Raw genomic sequence first — 25,807 nt, 5'->3', positions numbered from 1 at the left:
ATCATGATGTTGATGATTGTTCTTCATGTCGGAAGATAAACCCAATGGCTCTGCGTGAGAGAGAGAGCAAACTACTGGTGACGAAGCTGAAAGTTGACAAGGAAAAAAAGTCTTCGAGGTCTCGTTCGAGAAGGGCGAGGTAGAGATCGGCGTTGAGATCAAGGCCTCGAGCCGAGTAGTCTTCAAAGTCATCATCAGATCATGCTTCGAAGTCCAGGAAGAAGCATAAGAAAAGAAGACATGAGTCCCGACGTCACTCCGGTAGGGATTCGGGCTCGAGGTCGAAGTCACCCAAGAAGGTACGTTCGAAGGTGATTCTTCCTCTGGAGGACTTGGATCCTGAAGGTGAGGCTTCGCCTTCGGAGTCGCAGGTTCCGTCTCCGTCTCCAGTTCGATCTCCGGCGCCGTCCCCGGCCCGTGATGATGAGAAAGAAGTTCCTGTGGGTGAGAATTCTGCGCCTGTGGAAGAGCCTAATTCGGAGCCACCTCAAGGCCAGCCTGAGGGTCTTCAGCCACCATTTCCGGCCTTGGGCCAAGACCCATCAGCGTTTTTGAACATTATGTATGGCGTATTTTCAAGAGCTTGGTACCCCTCTGGTGCACCTTCGGGTCCCATGGGTCCACTAGCCTTCAATTTAGAAGTTCCACACTCCTATGCTCCGGCTCCATTTATGCCTTTCATGCTGGCTCAGACACAGCCTTGGCAATACCCGGCTCCACCAAGGTCATCGACGCCGGTACCGACGTCGACTGCTCCGACCTCGAGACCAACCCACTATGCCATCGGATTCGATACCGACGTCGGTTCCGGCTCCGTCGGAGTGGTTGGTGGATCCGGCGGCGTGGCGTGTGAAGGAAAGGTCCAGGAGGGAGGCTTGACGCCTCATGGAAGAGCAGAGATATACAGAAGCTCAAGCTGAAATGGAAGAAGGTGAGCTTGAGGAAGACTGTGAGCTTGAGGAAGACTGTTTTGATAATCTGGCGGAGGCTAGTGGCCTAGAGTTTTCTCCCAAGTGGGAGTTACCTTCTGTGTCTGATGCCCCTTCAAAAGACTTTCAGCCTAATCAATTGGTTATGAGGAAGGCAGCGGAACTTTTGAATTTGACTCTACCTACAGTAGAAAATTTAAATCCAATCTGCTAACTGAGGTTCTGCATTCACCCAGTTCTGTGGTGGAACCGTTACTCCCATTTAATGAAGCCTTAACGGAACCTATTATGGAAGTTTGGAAAAAGCCACTTACAGCACCAGCAGTTTCCAAGAGTGTGGCAAGAAGGTACAGGGTCGCTCCTGAAGACCCTGCTTTTCTGACTTCTCATCGTTTACCTGAAAGTTTAGTAATCCAGGCAGCCTGTTTCAAAAAGAGTGTGAGTGCATTTTCTCAAGTGCCTGGGGATAAGGATGCCAAGAAACAAGATCAGGTAGCAAAAAAGACCTTTTCTTCTGCGAGTATGGCATTAAAATCAGCCAATGCCACTTGCCTTATGGGGAGATATGTACATGCTCTCATGGATACACTGCGTCTTCTGGCACCTAAGATCCCTGTTAACAGCAGGAAGGATTTTGAAGAGGTGTTGACGGATGCACAGGCAGCGGTTCGTCAGGTTATACAAAGTGGAATGGACACTGCGGATTCGGTGGCACGGATCATGGGTACTGCGGTTGCCACAAGAAGATCAGCTTGGCTGAAATCTTCAGATTTTTCAGCAGATGTCCAGGCTGCTGTGTTGGATCTGCCATTTGATGGTGCTGGACTCTTTGGTAAAAAAGCTGATACAGCCTTAGAGAGATTTAAGGACAGTAGGGCTACTGCCAAATCTTTAGGGCTTCAGACCAGGGGTTCTTCTACCAGAAGGTTCAGAGGATTCGGACGCTCTTCCTTTCGCTCCTTTCGGCAAGGTCAGCAGCAACAGCAGCAGCAGAATCCCTTGTGCAAGTCGTACAGGGGTAAACAAAGAGCTCGTTCTAGAGGACGTCAAGCCTCTTCCTCCTCCACCTCCTCCAACCCCCTAGCCTCAGAAAAGCAGCCCTAGATCCGACATTCAGGATCATGCCGGTCCGGTGGGGGGTCGGCTTACCCACTTTCTACGGGATTGGGAATCGGTTACATCAGATCTTTGGGTTCTCAATCTCGCAGAAAATGGGTATGCTCTTCCCTTTCGGGAATTCCCTCCCAATTACCCTCCCAAGGTTTTTGCACAGAGGAACACCACTTACTTCTGCAGGATGAAGTGCGGACACTATTAAGAAAGGGTGCGATAGAGGTGGTTCCAGAGCAGGAAAGGGGTCAGGGATGCTACTCCCAGTATTTCCTGATTCCCAAGAAGGATGGCAGACTTCGTCCAATCCTGGACCCCAGGATCTTGAATCTTTATCTGAAACAAGAGAAGTTCAAGATGTGCACCCCATGCGCAGGTTCTTCAGGCGCTGCTGGAAGAAGACTGGATGGTGTCGCTTGACTTGCAGGATGCTTATTTTCACATCCCAATCCTGAAGTCGCACAGGAAGTATCTCCGTTTTACGGTGGGATCGCAACATTATCAGTTTGCGGTCCTTCCTTTTGGAATTACTACTGCGCCTCGAGTCTTCACCAAGGTGATGGCGGTGGTGGCTGCACATCTCAGAAGATCGGGTGTTCCAGTATTCCCCTATTTGGACGACTGGCTGATCAAGGCAGAGTCGTCAGAGAAAGTGCTCCAGCATCTGCAGGAGACAACTCAGTTGTTGTACCGGTTGGGTTTTTCAATAAATGTACCCAAGTCTCACCTGGTGCCCTCCCAGCGCATCCTGATCATAGGTGCTGTACTGGACACAACTGTATGTCGTGCATTCCCTCCTCCTCAAAGGATTCGCGACATACAGGAAATGATTCCTTTATTTTACAATGGAGCCGCCGTTCCAGTCCTGAAGGTCCTTCGCCTGCTCGGTCTGATGGCTTCTTGCATTCTGTTGGTCAACCATACACGCTGGCACATGAGGGCGCTCCAGTGGTGCCTCCGCAGGCAGTGGTATCAACACAACGGAGATCTCAGGGAGTCTGTGAGGATCTCCAGAGAAACTACGACGGATCTATCTTGGTGGAGCGTGGAAGGCAATCTGTCTCAGGGAAAGCCTTTTCATCTGCCTCCCCCGGTGGCCACAGTGATTACGGATGCATCCACTCTAGGGTGGGGTGCTCATCTGGGGGATCTGGAGGTCAAAGGTCTTTGGTCTCCAGAGGAAAGGTTGCTTCATATCAACCTTCTAGAGTTACGGGCGATTCCTTTGGCACTTAAGGCCTTCCTCCCTTACCTTCACGGTCGGTCAGTTCAAGTCCTGACGGACAATACAACCGCGATGTGGTATGTCAACAAACAGGGAGGAGTGGGGTCGCAGTGTCTCTGCAGAGAGGCTCTGCGCCTCTGGTCCTGGGTTCAGGCCCATCAGATTTGTCTGATGGCGAATCATCTGGCCGGGGTGCTGAACGTGCGTGCAGACAGTCTCAGTCGGCAGTTCTCGGCCGACCACAAGTGGAGGCTTCACCCGGAGGTGGTTCGTCACGTCTTTCAGACTTGGGGAACTCCTCGTGTGGACCTGTTTGCCACTCGCGAGAATGCTCACTGCCCGTCATTCTGCAGTCTCCAGTATCCGATGCAAGGAGCCTTGGGGGACACGTTTCAGTTGAGTTGGGGATGTCAACTCCTTTACGCGTTTCCTCCCATACCTTTGATTCCTCGGGTTCTGAGGAAGATTCGCCAAGACCGGGCCCAAGTTATTCTGGTCGCCCCGGATTGGCCAACAAGGGTTTGGTACACGGATCTCCTCCACCTCTCCTCTCGCCCGCTGCTCTGTCTCCCGTTCAGGGCAGATCTCCTCTCCCAGATGAAGGGGGCAGTTTTACACCCCCACCTTCAGACATTACACCTTCATGCCTGGAGATTGAACAGGGCAACCTGAACTCCTTTTCTCTCCCACACGATGTGGTGGATGTCATTCTTTCGGCTAGGCGTGACTCCACTAAATCCATTTATTCAAACAGATGGTCTAAATTTGTCTCGGTGTGGGGAGAAGTCTGTTGACCCTTTGAAGGCTCGTTTGTCCGATATTTTACAATTTGCTCTTTCTTTGGCACAGCAGGGGTTTGCTGTTGCCACAGTCAACGGTGATCTTTCGGCATTGTCGGCATTTCTCTGTTTGCTGGATCAGCCGTCTCTTTTCAAGTCTCCTGTGGTTTTAAAGTTTTTGAAGGGCCTCACAAATAAGTTGTTTTAACCTTCTTGATGGGTTCTCCCTTCGAACCCTTACACAAGTGTCCCATGAGGCTTTTGTCTTTTAAGACAGTCTTCCTGGTTGCGATCACCTCAGTAAGGAGGGTAAGTGAGCTTCAAGCTCTTAGTTCCAAGCCCCCATTCTTGACCATTCATGCTGAAAGAATGGTTCTTAGGACCAGGGCTGCTTTTCTTCCTAAGGTGGTAACTCCCTTCCATCTAGGACAGAAGTCTCCAACCAGTAGCTCACCAGCACCCTCAAAGTAGCTCTCAGAGGTGAAGCCAAACCAAGCCAATCTCAGAGATTCTATGTATATTAAAGAAGGCAGCACTGCTCGTTTCATTATCTGTAAGAGTTACAGGCAGCCAAACCAATGGCAGGGCCTCTTGATAACACTAAAACACACACTGTGTTGGCCAATCAATCAATCAGGAATTTATAGAGCGCACTACTCACCCTTGCGGGCCTCAAGGTGCTGGGGGTATAGATTTGGGCAGCTCCGGTCATTCGAAAACACAGGTCTTGAGGCTCTTCCTGAATGCTTGCAGGTTGGGGCTTCATCTGATGCTGAGAGGGAGTTTGTTCCAGGTCTTGGCCGTGATGTATGAGAAGGATCTGCCTCCTGTTCTGGCTCTGTGGATGTGAGGGATTTCAGCCAAGGACTGGTCAGCGGAGCAGAGGTTTCTCTTGGCGTAGAAGGAGATTTTTTTGTTGAGGTATTGGGGTCCGGTGTTGTGGAGGGCTTTGTAGGTGAGTCTGAACAGCTTGAAGGTCACTCTTTTTTAGACGGGGAGCCAGTGGAGGTCTCTTAAGTGCTGAGGGATGTAGTCTTGTCATGGGATGCTGAGAAAAAGTCTGGCTGTGGCGTTCTAGACAGTCTGGAGTTTGTGGAGTAGAGATTTGTTGATTCCGGCTTAGAGGGCGTTCCCGTCATCCAGCCTGCTGGTGATGAGTGCATGGATGACGGTCTTCCTCTATTCCGGGTGTTCTATTTGAAGGTCTTGGGGAGTATGCAGAGGGTTTTGAAGCATGTGGAGGCTATGGTATTGGCCTATGGGTCTGCCCCATGAACCATCTTTATCCACTTTAAATCTACCTAAGAAGGAGATTGGGCTTGTTATATGCCCTGCTCTATCAGTTGAACCGTGTGTGACTTCAAAGAATAGTGGCATCTGTAACCAGGGCTGACCCACCAAAGTGTGTGACTGCAAGGTCTAGAGTGAAAATGTGTTAGTTGGTAGCATGATCAACCAAAGATCTCAGAAGAAGAGAGTATGCATCCAGGGCAGAGAAAATTAAAGCATCACATTCATTTTTGTGTGGGTGTGTGACATTGTGTCCTTCCCTATTAAACAGTGTTTATTCCTTAAAGCTACTCCTTGAGTGTTTTTGGCATACAAGTCTAGTAATTACATACCTGCTGCCATCATTGACCTATTAAGAGCATGAATGGCCTGCTTTTAGCCATTCCTGACAGAGTGGCAACCGCTTCTCCCATAATAATGGCCATAACTGATATATGTTGGGCATCCAGTTGTGGCACAGTGGTAGCACTGGTTTAATGGTGGGCATTATTAGCATAACGGAGGCATTCTTAGTGTTACGCTAAGCAAGCATGGCCTATGATTCCAATACTTGTGTATTTGAAGCAGCATTTGTCCATGAGAGGCAGTTTTAGATGGTGCTACTTAATGAAAACAAAAAGCTGATGTTTAGGGACTGTCTATTTTCTAACAATGAAAACAGATTTGATTTTTAAAGGAAAAAATTGTTTTTTCAGAAAAGGTTTTTCTTCTGGAAAATTGAGTTTTGATAGCTCAAAGTGGGAAGGGGTTTTGATAGAAAAATATGTGTATTTTCAAAAACTAATAAGCTAATGAAGGCAAAATATTTCAATTCTAAAACACATTCAACGTTGTTAGCTGAATGACAATTCAATTTGAGTTGGGGAGACTTATTGCTGTGGTAATAACCTGTTCGAGGCATGTGGGCTGCTAAATTCAAATCTGTGCATAGATCGCCGCCTAGTGTTGGGTCCGGATGATTGCACATTGTTGTCCGGGAAGAGTCTTCGAAGTATCACGAGATAGGTGGCTCCTCCCCTGGACTACAGTGCGCATGGGCATCGACTCCATCCCCAGATTGTTTTTTTCCGCCATTGGGTTCGGATGTGTTTCGGTTCCCTCTGTCGGAAACGATAGTTGTTTAACTTACTTTACTTGAGACCAAAAGGTCTTTAGGACTCGCGTCGGTATTGTCTATCGTTCGGGTTCGTTTGTTCATCGGCTCCGAACCATTACTACCCTTCCGCGTGCTTTCGGCGCGGACGGGCCTACACGACGCTCCAACCTACTTCATCATGGAACGAAGTCCATTTAAGAGGTGCCCGGTGTGTGCCTCAAAGAACCCACATATCGACGTGCACCCAGTGTGCAATAAGTGCTTGTCGCCGGTCCACGACGAGGCCAAATGTATGGCCTGCTCCAAGTTCCGGTCGAAGAAGACTCTCAAGCTCCGCCGGGCCGCAAGACTGCAGGCCCAGAGTTCGGCACCGCCTCCAGCGAACATCTTCGAGGAGGATGTAGACGACGACACTCTCCAGAATATCACAGACTCTAACCCGGCGTCGGAGGTCGAGGAAGACAACGACGCGGAAGACGAGGAGTTCGAGGAAGTCGTCGAGGAGGTAGGGGACGACGACGGGGCCATTGCCACCGTAGAGGATAGCTCGGAGGAGGAGCTTCCTCACACTGACTCCGGGGCCAGCCCCCATTCTAAGGCCCAGGCCGAGGGATCGCCTTCGGGCCTTACCCAAAGCCTTGATTCCCGTCCCACGGCTCCGCCTTCCGGCCCGGCCACGGACATTGGTACGGCACCACTCACGGTGCAGAAACCGAAAGTGAAACCATCGGTATCGACGCCAGCCGTATCGAAACCGAAAGCGCAAGTCGCACTGGTCGGGTCGAAGACTTCGGAGGCCTCGGCGCCGAAGAAATCCAAGATGGCCGTCGAGCTCAAGAGCCACGCCAAAATGGCCGACTCGAAGACTACGGTGTCGAAGCCGAAGGTGAAAACGGCCGACGCGGCTGCGTCGGCGCCGAAGTTGGTCGACGCTCTGAAGAGTCGCATCGATACCAAGAAGGTCGACGACCATAAGAAGGCCCCGAAGAAGCGGCAGGACGACCCCAAGTCTCTCACTGCTCCGCTTCCACTCGACAAGGCCAAGGGGGGAGCTGCGTCGGCTCCGAAGACTGCGTCCTTGGTTGTCGTCCCAAAACCGGCTTCGGAAGACTCCCTCGAGCCGGTCCGTCCCTCCGCCTCGTTCACCAAGAAGGTCACGGAGTCCCTTCAGCGTATTAGGGACGGGGCCGCGGCAGTCGAGCCGAAGGACACTGTGCCGCCCAAGCCTCTACAAAAACTGGCGAAGGCGCCAACGCCGATTCTGTTCACGTTGCCGCCAAAGACTGCGCCGAAGGCTTTCACTGCAAAACCTGGGGCCGGACTGCCCTTGAAGTTATCTTCGACGCCGAAGGCATCGTTGGTGGTTCCAAGCCCGCGCCACCAACCACTGGCAGAAGAGGAGCGTCGAGAAGTGATCATCGACGCCAACACAGGCAAGCTCTCTCTCCTTAAACGGAAGATCACCCCTGAGCCAGCTTTGGAACATTTCCAAATCCCACTTAAGAAGAAGTTGGACTCTGCGGGTGCATCTGCCCCTATGGAGCCTGCATCTCCACAAAGTCATGAACTCTCACCCACTCATTCTAATGTTGAGGAGGGTGATGGAAACGATGAGGATGAGTATGCCTATCCAGTTTACTCAGACCCAGAGGATGTGACTGAGCCATGGTCTGCCGGGGGCGACCCTGGGGACCCTCATTCGGGACAGGAGCCTCAGCTTTTTTCAGCGAAGACTTCCCCAACAGAAGACTCTGCGGCCTTCAACGCTCTGATTGAAAGAGCTGCAGCCAATCATGACGTCTATCTCCATGCAGACCCAGTAGACGTCGATTTTCTTTTTGACACATTTTCAGTAGCTGAAAAAACTGTTAAGACATTGCCAATGCTCAAAGGGGTGTTAAAACATGCGCCAGAGGTTTTCAAGGAGCCCACCCGAGCAAGAGTCATTAACCCTCGTATCGACAAGAAGTACAAGGCAGCGCCCACTGATCCAACATACATCAAAGGACAGTTGCCTCTGGATTCCTTGGTTGTCTCCAATGCACGCAAAAGCGCCAACTCACAGACTACGGGTGATGCTCCTCCCCCAGACAAGGAATCAAAAGTATTTGAGGCTTCGGGGAAACTTATTGCTGCGCAGGCAGCCAATATGTGGCACATATCCAACACACAGGCGCTACTTGCGCGTTACGACAGGGCACACTACCACACTCTAGAGACCCTTCTACAGCACTTGCCAGATCAATATAAGGAGGCAGCTGAAATGTTGATACAGGAGGGGAAGCTTATCACCAATGCTTCAATTAAGTGCGCTCTGGATGTGGATGACACCGCCTCAAGAGCAATAAACACTAGCGTTCTACTGCGTAGACATGCATGGCTCAGAATATCCGGTTTCAAACCAGACATTCAAACTACCATCCTAAACCAAACTGTCAATCCAGACCACCTGTTTGGCCCAGAAGTGGATACCACCCTCGAAAAAATGAAAAAAGACACCGACACTGCTAAATCTATGGGTGCCCTGCAGTCCCAGCAGTTTCGGGGTGGTTCCTTTCGCCGCTCCAGTAATAGAGGCACCTCAAGGGGTCAAGCGTCACAGTCCACGCAATTCTATAAGAGTAACACCCAATCCTCATATACCAACAAGGGTCGGGGTGGATACCGTGGCAACAACGTCAAAGGCAGAGGATGTGGTAATAACAGCTCCAGGTCCTCCACCGCCAGCAAACAGTGACGCCTTGTCACTGCCCCCCGACCACGCAACACCGGTCGGGGGGAGACTCCAGCAGTTCCTGCCCGTGTGGAAGTCCATCACCACGGACAGGTGGGGCAGATCTCTTATCCAATATGGTTATTGTCTGGAGCTCACATCCACTCCACCCAACATACCCCCAAAAAGCTGTCCTATGTCCGGCGAGCATTTGCACTTGTTGCAGCAGGAAGTCAACGTCATGCTGCAAAAAGGCGCAATAGAGCTCGTGCCCCTGCAGGAAAGGGGTACAGGAGTTTACTCCCTGTACTTTCTGATTCCAAAGAAGGACGGATCCCTCAGGCCCATCCTAGACCTCAGACCTCTCAACTTTTACGTTCTGTCAGAACATTTCCATATGCTCACGCTGCAGCAGGTTCTCCCACTGCTTCGGCAAGGGGACTTCCTGGCGACTCTGGACCTCAAGGATGCGTATTTTCACATTCCCCTGCATCCTTCACACAGAAAGTACCTAAGGTTCACCATTCAAAACCAGCACTACCAGTTCAAGGTTCTGCCTTTTGGGGTCACCACAGCGCCCAGGGTTTTCACAAAGTGCCTAGCCACGGTGGCGGCGCATCTAAGACGTCAGAACATCCACGTCTACCCTATCTGGACGACTGGCTCATTCAAGCCAAGTCGGCCCAGCAGTGCGCCGACCACGTGTCCCACACCATTCACCTTCTGCACGATCTGGGGTTCTCACTGAATTACCCAAAATCCCATCTCCAGCCCGCCCACATACGGCAGTATCTGGGTGCGACCATAGACACTCTGGCGGCCACTGCGCAGCCCAATTCAGTGAGAGTCGACAGCATTCAGTCGCTGATCCAAGATTCAGACCTCAACACTCGCTTCCAGCAAGAGTGTTCATGCAGTTGATAGGCATGATGGCCTCCTGCATCTCCATAGTCCCACACACACAAGACTACATATGCGTCCGCTTCAGGAGTGCTTAGCACGACAGTGGACTCAGGCTCACGGGCAGTTGAAAGACCTAGTGTTGGTGAGCGGTCGGGCATACAACTCTCTGCATTGGTGGAATCCACAAAACCTTTGCAAGGGCCGACCGTTTCATGAGCCTGTGCCGCAGATCATCCTGACGACGGACGCTTCTCTCCAGGGATGGGGAGCGCATGTACTCCAATACACAGTGCAGGGACTATGGACACTACAGCAAAAGAAGATGCACATCAATGTACTAGAACTGATGGCGATCTTCATGGCCTTAAAGGCTTTCAAAGTACATCTGTGCAACAAGGTCGTGTTGATCCGGACGGACAACATGACGGCCATGTACTACATTCAGAAACAGGGGGGGAACACACTCTCCGCAGCTGTCTCATCTGGCTCAGAGCATGTGGAAGTGGGCCATTCAGAGGAACATCTTCCTCATGGCAGAACACCTCCCAGGCAAGGACAATTAGATGGTGGAGCTGCTCAGCAGGCACAGCCACCAAATGCACGAGTGGGAGATACATCCATCAGTACTCCAGCCGTACTTCCAAAGATGGGGTCATCCAGAGATAGACCTGTTCGCCACAAGGGAGAACGCAAAATGCCAAAGCTTCGCCGCCAGGTTCCCACACCCGCAATCGCAGTGCAATGCGATATGGATGAACTGGTCAGGCAGATTTGCGTACGCTTTTCCCCCAGCACCTCTGATACCGCTGGTGGCGCGCATGCTCAGGCAGCACTCGATGACTCTCATCCTAGTTGCTCCAACGTGGGCTCGCCAACCATGGTACACCACGTTTCTGGAACTTTCCGTGGTACCGCATCAAAGGCTTCATCTCACACCCAGCCTTCTGACGCAGAGCCATGGCGACGTTCAGCACCCAGATCCGCAACAGCTCAACCTGGCGATCTGGCTCCTGAGGTCCTAGAGTTTGGCTACCTTAACCTTCCTCCCAATTGCATGGACATCATTCGGGAGGCAAGAAAGCCCACTTCCAGAGCATGTTATGCGGCTAAATGGAAGCGGTTTGTCATTTATTGCGCAAACCACAACATTAATCCACTAGATGCTTCCATTCAGAACATCATCTGTTACCTGTTCCATCTGTACCAGTGTAATTTGGCATATACTTCCATCCGCATTCACCTGTCTGCGATGGCCGCATACCTCCAGAATAGACAGCACCTTTCAGTTTTCAAGGTGCCTGCTATCAAAGCATTTCTGGAAGGACTCAAAAGGGTCATTCCACCACGGACTCCACCAGCTCCAGAATGGAACCTCAATGTGGTTCTTTCAAGACTGATGGGTCCTCCCTTTGAGCCACTACATTCTTGCGAACTTCAGTTCTTGACTTGGAAAGTGGCTTTCTTAGTAGCAATTACATCGCTACGGAGGGTTAGTGAGCTGCAGGCCCTCACAATCCAAGAGCCTTTCTTCCAGGTTCATGCAAACAGGGTAGTGCTCCACACTAACCCTAAATTTCTACCCAAGGTTGTGTCTCAGTTCCACATAAACCAAACAATTGAGTTGCCGGTGTTCTTTCAAAATCCAGAGTCGCTGGAGGAGCAGATGCTCCACACTTGACGTTAAAAGGGCCCTAATGTATTACATTGATAGGACCAAGGATTTTAGAAAGACTAAGCAGCTTTTCGTTGCCTTTGCGCCACATCACAAAGGTAACGCTATTTCCAAGGCTGGTATTGCTAGGTGGATCGTGAAATGTATTCAGATCTGCTATGCAAAGGCAAAACGCACTCTTACAATTCCACCAAGAGCCCACTCCACCAGAAAGTTGGGGGCCTCTATGGCTTTCCTTGGAAACATTCCCTTAGAGGACATATGTAGAGCAGCCACATGGTCTACCACACATACATTTACTAAACATTACTGTGTAGACGTGCACTCTAAACAGCAGGCAGCTGTAGGGCAGGCTGTTCTCAAGACACTTTTCCAAACTGCTGCAGCTGGCACGGGCGGCCGCCGCTAATGGAGGAACTGCTATGTATTCTATGCACAGATATGAATTCAGCAGCCCACATGCCTCGATCTGCAAATGCTACTTACCAGTATGCATCTGTTCTTGGCATGTAGGGCTGCTGACATTCATATCGCCCGCCCTCCTCCCCGGCACCTGTAGCAGCTGCAGTGTTTACATATCATTTCATGGCATGGTCATCATTCACTAAGTTCACTCCATCTCGGCCACAATGGCTAAAAACAATCTGGGGATGGAGTCGATGCCCATGCGCACTGTAGTCCAGGGGAGGAGCCACCTATCTCGTGATACTTCGAAGACTCTTCCAGGACAACAATGTGCAATCATCCGGACCCAACACTAGGCGGCGATCTATGCACAGATATGAATGTCAGCAGCCCTACATGCCAAGAACAGATGCATACTGGTAAGTAGCATTTGCATTATGGTACACAGCAAGTGATGATTTTAATGTTACTGGATTACACGCATTTAATATTGATAAACGTTTTCCTAGAATTCTGCTGATAACTTCACCTAGAATGTTTGGGTGGTTACTACTGATAATCGTGCTTGGGGTGGTCACAATGTAATGTTAATACATGCTAGTAGCTCGGCAGGACTTTCCTTGAGCAGAATTAGCTCTCACTAAAGAAAAGGTTGGAGACCCCTGATCTAGGACAATCTATTACCCTTCCTACCGTTTATCCTCCCCCTTCCAAGGAAGAGGAGAGACTACACCGTCTGGACCCTAAGAGGGCGGTGAACTTTTATCTTGATAGGACTAGAGACTATCGAGTGGATGACCAGCTCTTCGCTGGATTTGCTGGCTGCAAGAAAGGAAGAGCGGTGCACAAGCGCACTCTTTCAAGATGGATCATCCTCTGTATAAAGATCTTCTACTCTTTGGCTGGTAAGGAACCTCCAGAGGGTATAAGAGCTCACTCTACTAGAGCTAAATCGTCAACTTCTGCTTTGTCTAGGGGTGTACCTGTAGAGGATATTTGTAGGGCCCTGACTTGGACCTCTCTCCACACTTTCGCGAAGCATTACTGCTTGGATGCCGAGGTGAGGTCACTTTGCGAGCTCTGTCCTCCAGGACCTTTTGGTGTAGGAGAGTGGACACCCTCCTCCGGGAGTGGGGACTGCTGTGGGACTCTATTCACAAGGTGAGGAATCCACTGGGAGATGTATCTATCAGAAGAACAAGTTACTTACCTTCGGTAACGCTTTTTCTGGTAGATACAGTATCTGCCTGTGGATTCTTCACTGACCCACCCGCCTCCCCGTTGTCCACTCTTCTGTACCGAAGTTACTGTAATATATTTACTTTGTTGTCAAGGAGTTGTTTATTTCAAATTTTTTATTGCATTTGGTTCCACACTGTGTGTGTTACCTTGACATTTGTGTACTGAGTATACTGTGTATATTTCTACTGTCGTTGGTCCGTCCGTGTGCCTCGAAGGCACGGACAAAAGGGCGGAACTGACGTCATCACGCCGGCGCGGGCCTTTTGTAGTGTCGGTGACGTCAGCAGAGTCGCGTGCGATGCCGTGTCTCTATAACGTGGTCCACGTCGGCGCGAAGCTACAAAAGAATTTCCGAATGTTGCTGACGCAAGGGGATATTCACAAGGTGAGGAATCCACAGGCAGATACTGTATCTACCAGAACAAGCGTTACCGAAGGTAAGTAACTTGTTCGTTAGCTAGATAGGCCGGAGTTTTATAATGCAAGGCTTTATGCGTGAGGCAAGCTATTTTAAAGCGAATCCTTGCTTCAATAGACATCCAGTTAAGATGCAAAAGATCTGGTGTGATGTGGTCGTGTTTTTTGGAGACTGTGGTGAGCCTGGCCGAGGCGTTGAGAGTAGCTCTGAGGGGCCAAGCTCGCTTTTGGCAGCCCCGCAAGGATGTGTTAAGATGTTGCCACTTATTTTATTATTGCAATGTATACAAATATTTCATTTCTTGGTACCTTGAGTTTCCACTTTTCTGGCTCGTTGCTCGGGAATGGATAGAATTGTGCGCAAGTTTCTGCCCCTGGTGTATGCATATAAGGGTTTGTGCCGAAAAATGCCATTGAAGTCTGTTTCATTCTTCTAATAATTCCCATCTAGTGTTAATGATCTTTTTGATTGCGTTTGAGGAAGTTGAACATTTAGATAAAAACTATTCTCCTTTCATCCGGACTGTCCTGCTTGGTGAATAAATCTAGGCGTTCCTTGGTCTGGGCACGTCTTAAGCAATCTTGCAATATTTCTTCAGGACACCCACGTTCTTGGTACCATTGTTTATATTAGTTTCTGTGTGCAGATGTTGGGATCCTAGCAAATCCTTTTGATCCTGACAAATTGTGAATAAGGCAGGTTCTTGATCAGACTCTTGGGATGAAAACTAGTGTATGCCAATGCATTGTTACAGTCAGTGGGTTTACTGTAGATTTGTGTATCAAAGTATGTGTCTGAACATGATTTGCTCACAAATGCATCCAAAAAATGAATGCTCTGGTCTTCAATATTATAGGTGAATTGTATCCTGGGATTAATGGTATTCAATGTGTCAATCTTCTTTGTTAACTCTTGTGTCTGTCCAAATATTGAAAATGTTGTCTATGTACAGACAATACATTTTGATCTTGTGCCACCAGACTGGGGTGGTCATGATATTGTCATGCCCAAATAGTGTCAGAAAGGGTTTAGCATATACCGGTAATCTCGAGAAATCCATGGAGGTCCCCGTAATTTGAGTAAAAAATTGCCCTTGCCAAAATAAATTGCTGTGATGTAAACTGACTTTTAACAACTGTAGAATATTTTATTTCCCCATTTAAATGTCTCCAATCTGGAGTAGGGCCCATTCCACTGCTTCTAGATCTGTTTTGTGTGGTATGGACATATGCAAAGCTACAACATCAATGGTACATATTCATGTCCTGTCTAGACTCTCTACTTACACATTTTGTAATTTCTGTGAAAAATTAATGGTGTCTTTGAGGTATGATTGCGATCCTTGTACAAATCGCTGTAAATAAAAATCCAATAATTTACCAAGTGAGTCAAAGATTGAACCGCACCCTGAGACTATAGGACGGAATGGAGGATTTAGTGTATCCTTATGAATTTTTGGTATCATGTATAGCTTTGGTCTGCTTGGGTTGCTAGTGGTAAAAAATGTTTTGGTTTGTGCATTAATCCAATCTTGGTCCAGTGCACTTAGCAAAATGTTCTCCAGCAAGTCTTGCAGTTGAGATGTGGGATCATAAGTTAATCTGAGATATGTGTTTCCATCATCCACATGTGCATTAACCTTTGCATGATAAAATGAGGTTTCGATGACAACAACTTCTCCTCCCTTATCAGCTGGTTGCAAAGTGATCTTGGGATTATTTGCTATGGCTTTGATAGCCTTTTTTCATGAGTCGTTTGATTATTGCCTCTGTTACCACTGAAATTCAAATGCTTCAGATCTTTATGAACTAATATTCCAAATGCATCAAGCATCTTATGTGAAACTGGTGGAAAGAAGGTACTCTTGGGTTTAAAAATAGTGGTGTGAAGTCCTCAGGCTCAATTTCAGTATTTACTATGCTGGTAAAATAGTGGCGTAGTCTTAATGTTCTTATTAATCTGCAAAAGTTGGCTTCAACTTCCAGTTGATTAGTTTTGTTGCTTGGAACGAATGTCATGCCCCTCCCAAGTACACTGATTTGTTAGTGAGTTAGTTGCGTCTAAGAAATATTAATCACTAGACCACTGTTTTGCCGCTACTTAGTGACTTGCCGCTTTTTTCTTTGTCCCGTCCTTGTTTTTCGGATAATATTTGTGTGCTTCGACCTATAGAGGCTGGTGGTTGGCCCTGATCTGGGGCCTGTGACAAAAATGGCTCTGAGAGTGAAAAATGAGGTGATTGACCAGGTTCCATGGCAGGTCCTGTGTTCTGTAGTTGGGTGATCACCATCTGAGCTGATGTTCTACTGGTCGATGCTTCTTTATCAGAAACAATGCTCTCCTCTGATGACGTAGTTGTGTTCTTCTGATCAAATCTCCTGCAGGCATAGATCTCAGCCCACGTATAAACTTTGTTAAGTTTATAATCTATTGTGTCTCTTTTGCATTTACATAATTTTCCTTCTTGCAGTTCTTTATTGTATTTTTCCAACTTCTGGTTGAGCCCTTCAAATTGTAATTGCCAAGCGTAGCTTTTTGTTTTCCATCCTGAGTTCTAGTTCGCTTTTAAGGTTAAATATTTCCCCTTCTAATTTGCTTATGGTGTTGGACAGTTCCTCCAGTAATAATATGAGATCCAATGAACACTTATTCAAAATGGAGTACCATTTGTCCATAAGTGAAGAATTGAGATGAAAACGGAATACCATTGGTTTAATAGATAGAGTCCTCTTGGTATGCGTTTAGCTTTGTGGTATTGGATTTACTTTGAGGCGTGAAGTTTCTGGTTTAGTTGCCGTCTGGTGATTATATTCCAGTTGTCTTAGTTGCTGGGTAATTGAGCCTCCGTGTGTATCAGCTGATTTGACTTTTTGTATAAGGGCATATATTTCTGTGGCTTGATCTGCAGTATACACCTTGGTTGTAGCCCTGTTTTCCTTAATGTTTGTGATGGAATCAAAGGACATATTTCCTATGGGTGCTTCCCCCTCGACAGAGAGATAATGGTAAAAATGAAGGGATGGAGGAGCACTCCTATTTGTACTTCTTTGTAAAAATATTTTAAACAAAAACTAATTGCTTAGCAAGTTATCAGTCCAAGTGTTTAGTCAAGAGTTGCTATTACACGTATGGTAACTTGAGTGCCCTGTGCCCTATTCACTGAGTTGTAACTGTGAGAAAGTGCCCTCTTTCTTGTATGGTATGCCCCCACTTTTTGCTGAATTGCTGATTTACTTTGACTGAGTGTGCCCTGGGCTCCTGCCAATCACGTACCTTGGGCCTGTGTTCCTTCCCTAAAACTGCATTGAAGCCTAAACCCAAATGGCATCTCTGGCCCCATGTCAGCCCTGGTAAATGGTACCCTAGGTACCCAGGGCACTGTGACGAGAGAGGGCCCCTTAGGGCTGCAGCACTTATTGTGCCACCCCTAGAGGCCCTGTGCCCTGACACACACATACTGCCTTGGCAGGCTGCGTGTCTTGGTGCAGAACAAAACAGTTGACATGGCACACATCCCTATGTGCCATGCCCACAACACACATCCCTGTGTGCCATGCCCACAACACACATCCCTGTGTGCCATGCCCACAACACACTGCCCTAGCATACATCAGTCATCCCTCTAGCTGGGTGCCCTATGCCAGTGGTGAGGGTACAGGTCCTTGAGCTCTGTACCCCTACAGTACCCAGATCCATTCTTAGGCACTGTAAGTGCAGTGTGGCCATTAAGAGTATATGGTGCTAGGAGGTTGTCATTACGAACTCCACAGCACCATAATGGCTACACTGAAGACTGAAAAGTTTGTTATCTAACTTCTCAGCACATTAAACCCACACTGATGCCAGTGTTGGATTTAATGTAAAATGCACGACAGAGGGCATCTTAGAGATGCCCCTGAAACTCAACCAACTCCCAGTGACCTGACTGAGTGGATGCAGAGGCTGCCATGCCAGACATGTTTCTGGACCCCTGGGTCGAGAGCTTGCCGCTCTAGGGGGCCTGAAACAATGCACATCCTGGGACAATGTGCCAAGCCTCCTCCCCCAGGATGGGCAGGGTTCACGAAGGAGAGGCTTCAAAGGCATACCGCCTTTGTGAGCCTCTCCAGACCACTTGCTGTACTCCGCAACTGGTCCCCACTGGTTCTACCCCCCCTTTGGGCGGGAGACTGGGCGGGAAAAACAAAGTGAGGAAGAGAGGTGTGCCCACCTCTGCCAACTCCACCCCTAGGGTGGGAGAGGCGAGGTGAAGCACAACCTCGAGTCCACACCATCTTATTTATTTATTTATTTAAGAGTTTTATATAGCGCTGCTAGACCCGGAGGTATCAGAGCGCGAGGATGGGGGGACACAGCCAACCAGGGACAGGCTCCTGCCCCCCTCTCACTGGAGAGTGGCAGAATAGGGGGCGTACCCACCCCTGGGAAGGGACCCATTGGTTCCTGCCCTTACCTATATGTAAATGCCCCTACATTTAGTATTTAGGGGCACCCTGAACCTTCCTTTCTCAGATCCCAATTCCGAAACTACAAGAAGAAAGAAGACCAGCCGTGCAGCTGCTAACAAGAGGACAACACCAACTGACTTGGCCCCAGCCCTACCGGCCTGTCGACCCTTAAACCTGCTTCTGCTAATCCCCATGCCGCCTGTGGTCAGCAACCTCAAAAACTCCGAAGGACCTGACTGCCTTGCTCAACTAATGATTGGGACTCCCACGAGCAGTGGTTCTGCTCAAACATCTACAATCCTGGTGCCAGCCAGGAACCGCAAATCCAGCACACTCACACCTGCCGAGCCCGGCCCGTGCCCGAGTGAACAAAGACCACGAAGACGTCCCCCCGGCGACTGTGATCAAGAATCCAGCACCCAAAGACTCCCCTCAACGCTCCTGACGACGCCTGCAGCCTCAACACCAGGGACCCCAACCGCGACCAGCAGCGGGTAAGATTTCCCGACGCCTAAAGACTCCCCGGTGCCCAACTCCTGGGTGTCTACCCAACCTACCGCTTCCCAACTTACCCCTCGAAGTGGTGGTCGCACCTGAAGAATTTCTGTCCCCGTGCTTGCAGCCTTTGTTCGTCATGCAGCTTTCCCATTGAAATCAATTGTGCGCCCGATGGCCCAGAAGCACCCTGCACCCAGCCGCCCCAGTGTCGCTGGGAGTGCACCATCTGTTCTTTTCGACTTCCCCACTTGCCCTGAGCAAGTGACCAGGAGCTCCGCTCCCACAGCCGTGTGGCCTGCCTGCTAGCAACCACCAACCAAAGGCCTCCTACCTGCCATAGGCTAACATTGGGCCTACTCTCTTTCCACCCGGCTCCCCCTGTGCCGCTGAGGGTGTAACTATTGTACCAACCTGAACCTGGGAGATCCCGGAGTCTTACCCCAGAACCTTAACTCTTCTAGTAGAGTACTTACCTGAAAGCCGATAACTTACTTTTTCTCCATAGCGTAACATTGACTGGTTTTCACTTGGAAATTTTTTTAAGTGTCGAGTTTTGAAACTTTAAAATATTCACAAACAAATCCTCAGATGAACAAAAATGTAATTACTCACCTATTACAGGAGAGACCCAGTGCTGGATTTAGGTACCCAGCACTGACCCGAAAAAGGGATAACTGTGATTTTCCGATAACCTAATTTTCCTCCATAGGATAACATTTGCTGGTTTTTGCCAGAAATTATTCTAAGTCTCGATTTTTGCAACATACAAATATTCCTTAAAAATTGCCTGTATGACAAAAACGATTCCTTCAACTGTTTACAGGAGATGCACCAGGGCTGAATCCAGGATCCAGCCCTGAGTAAGAAAAACGTTTGTAAAGTAACTGGTGTGGCATTTTACTTAAAATTCCCATTGAGCTCAATGTTATAATTGTGTTTAACTTGTCTTGCATATTGCAACAACTGTTTGTAATGTATTCAAAAGTCTATTGTTATTTTAAAGTAATCAACTGCAGCATCTCAAAGTATTTTTATACCCTCTTGTGGTTCTAAAAGTAAACAGCAATATATTTTTATATACAAAACAATTGGCCTAGAGTTCAGTTCTTGAGTGTGTGAGACCATTTGCTGACTGAGTGTGTACATCAAGTGCTTTATACTGTCCTCTGATACCTGCCTTACTGCTCGGCCAAGCTACCACTTTAGAGAGTAAGGTTATATATAACTTTAGCCTCTGCCAAACCTCTGGAGACTGCTGGACTCTGTGCACACTGTACCTTACTTTGGTGCAGTGTATACAGAGCCACTTTCTTACAGTAACCAAACCCATATGTTTAATCCAAATGTATCATTCTAAAGCAATACTCGACACTGATAGTCATTTATACATGAATTATGTTCTTATTTGTCACGTCTTAAACATCGTCATAACCACAACATAAACAGAAATAAACATTCAATACATGATTCCATTTTTTTTTTAACAATTCTACTGTTGGCTTCATAGTCACTCGTGACTATAATGCAACATTCTTTTAAATGCCCAATGCATTTCGGGACGTTTCAGCCCCTTCCTCACGCGCCAATCTACAAAGGAACATGATACACTTATCAAAAAAAACTTTGATTCCACATCCGCTGCATTACCCAGTCGCCCGTGTTCTGAATCCTGGCTACAACTTGTGAGACACCCTTATATCCAAAAGTACAAACAACCTGACTCACCCAAGTGGGTGTGTGTTAATTAGAACCTTGTATCAAAGAATAATAAAAAAAATGTAGTGCATAAACACCTGATGTGCTGATAAAACCTCCAGAAAAACTGATGAATGATTGAATACCTCGTAGGTATTCTCCGTTATGCTTTGACGAGGTGAACTTTTATCCTGCCCTATAGGGCCAGAGATGCCAATTGGGTTTAGGCTTCAAAGCAGTTTTAGGGAAAGTACCTAGGCCCTGGGTACCTGATTAGCAGGGGCCCAGGGCACACTCAATCAAAGCACATCAGCAATTAAGCAAAAGGTGGGGGCAACCCTGCAGAAAGAGGGCACTTTCTCACACTGGCTATCTCAGCAAGCTGAAGATCCATGTAGATTAATGTAGACCTGGGCATCCCATACTTCTCTCAAGCACAAAACAGCACTCTGAAGTCTAAAGTTAATGATGGAAGGGGAGAGTCCTGGTTCTGTAATACATTCATCATGTCTTCCCCTTCCCATCTGTTCTGCAAAGAAAAAGCAAATCCTGACTATCGGCATGTGGACGGAGCCAAAGCACCTCTCTAGTACTCCTAAGAGCTTTTATTTTTTTGGCGTATTACATTATGCTTGGCGACAGCTGGGCTGTCAACCCAAACCTACAAAAGAGGCTTAGGACTTAAGCCATAGGTGTGTGTGCTTTGTAAAGTAACAAATGTTTAAAATATGCTAGTATGCAAATATGAGCTTAAGGAAGCAAAAGTTAGGGCGACATAATGCTATACAGACTTTTTAAAAATGTCCAACTTGCCCTGCAGGTATCTGAATATATTTATGGAAAACCTCCCCTGAGGAACAAAGTGGAGGCCTTTTTGTCTTGTGAACCACATACTTTTCTCCCAAAAATGCATTAAATTATGGCAGTGACCAATGTTCTTATTTATACAATGAAATATATGTATTTAACTACTTATTGTATATATTTTTGTTTCCAGTAGCAATCACAACAAAGCCTTGTTTCATTGGCTTTCCAGTCTTCCTGTACAGCTGGTTCAGCTAAGTTCAAGAAATCCCGAACTTTCAGCCCAGTTGATTGACACAATCCATGCTGCAGCAGCACGTTCAAACAAGGAATTGCTTAGCAGTTTGCAAGCCACTGCTTGCCAGATCTATGGTAACCATGTATTCTTTCCTGTGCAATTGTTAAACATTTTTAATTGTCACATGAGTGTTTTGAATATTGTTCAAACATCTGCAATATCTTCTTAAACAATTGAATGGCAATGTTATTTGTGTGGGGTTTATTTTGGCTGCTATTAAGTTTTACCATAAAATATTTGCTTAAAACGTTAATTGTCTATTGCATTGCTATAAATACCAGTACAAATCTATCTGCTTTTTTGTAGTTGGTTCTTGTCTGGTTTGGAACATTTGTAAAACTAATTAGAAGGGCATGACAGAAAGAGGGGTAATTGAGATTGCTTCATACAGGACGACATCAAGAGTTCTGGAATTAAAGGAAAATGCATTACCCTGTAACCAAAATGGCTCCTGCTAAATGAAGAATAGCAATAATAGTTCATGCACATTATTCCAAATGTGCTCTCTCTTTCCATCTGCTTTCTTTTATATCTAATGAAAAAGAAAATACATGAATGAATGTCATTTGTAAAGAGCACAGCTGTGTAATAGGTGCCCCTGCTCTGCAGTCTGTTGCACTAGTCCTAAATTGACTTTGTTGGGATTGGCACTTGCTTTAAGTTATGATAAATGTCTATCAAGGTACGTGATCTTAATTGCATATCCACAGTTCTCATGCAGCGCTAATCTGACTATTGGTAACCAGAGGAGAGTTAGCCTTTCCACCTAAGAGCATCTCCCTGCATCCATATTTTAGCATGTTAAAGTGGAATTGCACATCCTTGTGCCAGCTGAAATGACTTCCTCCCAAACAGAAGTCCCTGAAAAGCACGAGTGACCTTAGTGACTACACATACAGCGTGATAAGAATAGGATGTCTTTCGGTTGCATTATGGAAACTTTCGCTTAGGGATACTGTGTAATAAAAGAGCCTATGGATATTGCCTGATAGTAAAGCCTGTCAAGGCTTATGTTGCAGTAATAAAATGTTATAGAGGTAATTGGAATACCAGATCTTGCTCTGTAGGACTAGAGCAAAAACCATCTGAATTCCAAGGACCACACGGGCTTGTCAGTAGGATCTTCATAGCTAATATTCGCAACTTCCCTTAAGTTCCCACTTTTGGGCATGGACATTGAAACTTATGTGGGGCAGATTGTTAATGTACGTATATAAGGCATAACAGAATATACTGCTGAATTCATTCTGCCTGGGCACAGGCCATATCACCTCCTCCCACACCTCACTAATTGTCTTACGTTGTTTAATCAAATTAGACATTTTAGGTTAATTGCACTGAAAGTATTCCGTAGTTTCTTGCAGATAACTTCTTTGATTTTGAAATCTAGCGACTGTTGTGCTAAACAATATTAAGTGACCTGTTCATATAAAGTGGTTGACACAATGTAATTGAAGCAAAACACTGAAAAAAGTATGACTGACAATAGGGTTGAACAGGTCCAGGAAACTGAAAAGGCTTAAGGGCTAGTGTATATTGCTGGCAAACACCGTTTGTGTAGCCTGGAAAAGGGGAACAGAATGAGATGTGCTTATCCAGGGAAACCTCTGCAAAAGCGCACAGCTGATTTTGGAAGAGGTCTTCTATGGCATTGTTGCCAGAGGAAGCATAAGGATGGTGCTTGTAGTTTTTGCCTGCTAAGTCACAGTGAAGAGGATAAGTTGATGTTAGACAAGTGAAATCAAATATCCATTTCTTTTCCCTTCCTCTCCCATATGAAAAGAGAAAAGCTAAATTGGACAACTGCTAAATTCACAAAGGCAGATGTGTGTGGACATCTTCATGCACATAAGTAAATTAACGCTTATGCCTGGGTATCAAACAGTGTTGTTGCTATTAGGGGCAATTTGCTTAGTAGTAGTAGTACGTGTTCCCCGCCACCTTTCATGAGGGATTAGGGAAACATAAAGCCTGAGATGAGGTTACTAAAAGTAATTTTGTAGGTGTATTTGAGGCGTTAATCTGCCAAAACTAGTTCAGCATAGCTTAGACAGACGCTTAAATTGTGTAGAACTTTGAATTACCAGATGTGGAGAAGCAGGTATCTGCTGAGGACAATAATACAAACGTGATGTATTAGAACACATAAGCCCATACCCTCCGCTCCGTGCTCTATCCCTTGTAACATGTTTTGGGAGCAAACATCCACTTCAGTTATTTTGTTGTGTGTTTTTAATATTCAATGTGATTTATCTTTGTGTTAAGGGTGTGATAAGTCCTTTTAAAAATAAATCTTTAACCATTTACATATCCTTAAATGCATTTTATATTGAGCTGATCATAACATAGAAAGAAGCCAAGACATTAAGTCCGAAATATCAGGGCAAATAAACACATGGAACATTACTGACTGCTAAACTCAATGCAGGCATTTCTGTAAGTGTTTTAGAAGGCACAAAGAAAGGGGACAAGAGGGCAATCGCACCAATATCAAACTAGAACAATACATACATTGAAATGCTCGGTTTCTAAATGCCAAGAGAGAACACAACTTCAGACCACATTTAAACCATAATGACATGGGTATTTGAATTCTTCAGTGCAGAGGCTTCAACCTGGGACTTTTTCCTGTTTTCAAGGAAAGCAGACATTGTTTGTTTGAAGGTATACAGTTTTCTTTCAAAAGACACCTTCAATGTATTGTGCAGTGAACCGTAATGATGCATGACAATTCATAATCAATACATTTTTTTTGTTATATCTGTTATAGCTCCTTCTTTCGTTTCTAGAGTCGTGGGACATGTAACAGCAGGATCTGTGAGACCTGTAGCAGCAGGATCTTGCTTCCTCTGAATTGTAATGCTTTGTTTGAGGCTTGTGTTGCTTAGATACACATGCTTTGCATAACCCTGCCATCTAGTGTTGGGTCTGGATGTTTGCAAGTTGATTCTCTTAGAAGAAGTCTCTCCTAGTCACAGGGTAGGGTGACTCTTCCTTTCGGTGATAGTGTGCATGGGCATCGACTCCATTGTTAAATAGTTTTTTTCCACCATTGGGTTCGGACGTTTATTGCTGCACTCCTGTTCGAAAATGTTCTTTGGGTTCCCCTCAGTCCGCAATCCATTCTATGCTTTACTGCATTGTTTTGTGCGCATTTCCCACTTCTCTGCTTATTGTTTCGGTCAATGGAATCTACTTTTTTGCCCGGAAAGTGTCGTGGCCGCGCTGCAGGCTCAACCACGTCGGTCCAGCTCTTCGTTGATGGAACAGACTCTTGTTTAAATTCTGTCTTCTGAGTCACACCAAGTACCCACGCACTGACTCGCACCAGGTGTGTAACTCGTGCTTATCTCCAGAACACAAAGAAGACAACTGCGATGCGTGCATATCTTTTCGGTCAAAGATACCTCTCCTCGATCATCTGGCTCGACGTCGGGAGTAGCCGCGCCAACAAGTCGAAGACAAGCTGGATATTTTCTGTGAAGACTCCGAACAAGATGGCCTCGAGCCCTCGGTGGCTGAGGAAGAACAGGCCTTTTCCATGTCAGACTCTGATTCCAAGTTCGAAATAAAGCTCTGCGTCGACTGTGCCGCAGAGACAGGGTGACTACAGAAGACCCCTTGCCTTGATCACCCCCTCCCCAAAAATCGAAGGCTTCAGCACCCCTTCTGCCTTTTGGCCAAGGTCGGCACCAAGACGATCTTTCTGATGCTCTGCCTCCCAGCTCGGCACCAAAACAGGTCATCAAGCCTTCCAGCTCAGGGCCGAGTCGGTCGAAATCCCCCTTGGAGCCGAAGCCATCTGGTTCCAAGCACAAAGTTTGTTTGGAACCGAAACCTACAGTCCCGAAAGGCCATTCTATCTCTGCCCCGAAACTGTCAGTGCCGATAACCAAAAATGTCCATTTAGCACCTTCAGATCCGAAAATAGACATTGTACCATCTAAATCAGATCCTAAACAAAAGAAACTGTACATAAATCCTGATACAGGACATATTCACACGAAGCAGCCTTCTAAGCACAAGCTTCCTGATGACAACAGTCATTATAAAATCCCTTTGAAGAAAAATGTTTGTACCAGCCTTTTGTATATACCACTGCCTTTTCCACCTCCACCCTGCTCTCCACCTTTAGATCCTTTGCACATCACACCTCAAGACTTTCATCTATCTCACCATGAGGAAGATATTGATGAGGGAGACACACACTTACCAGGGGATCCATGGATGGATTATACAATTGACCCTCCATTGGATAATGATCCAGACCTTTACCCTGCCA

At 46.9% G+C, this 25,807-nt stretch overlaps 1 protein-coding gene across 2 annotated transcripts in view; it reads left to right on the top strand.

Annotated features, from left to right (window-relative positions):
• The window catches only part of TEX10 (testis expressed 10), a 591,356-nt gene that overhangs the window by 143,780 nt on the left and 421,769 nt on the right, over positions 1-25,807 (top strand). The window contains exon 7 of one of the 2 annotated variants that reach the window (XM_086965321.1): positions 21,424-21,599. In XM_086965321.1, coding sequence (XP_086821447.1) covers positions 21,424-21,599 — 176 coding nt within the window. Of the gene's footprint in view, positions 1-21,420; positions 21,600-25,807 lie in introns of both variants that reach the window. The other variant, XM_086965322.1, reaches the window with a different exon arrangement.

This window comes from Lissotriton vulgaris, chromosome 4_1 (genome assembly GCF_964263255.1).
Source record: "Lissotriton vulgaris chromosome 4_1, aLisVul1.2, whole genome shotgun sequence".
Lineage (NCBI taxonomy): Eukaryota > Metazoa > Chordata > Amphibia > Caudata > Salamandridae > Lissotriton > Lissotriton vulgaris.
This window is presented reverse-complemented; position numbering and strand designations above follow the sequence as displayed.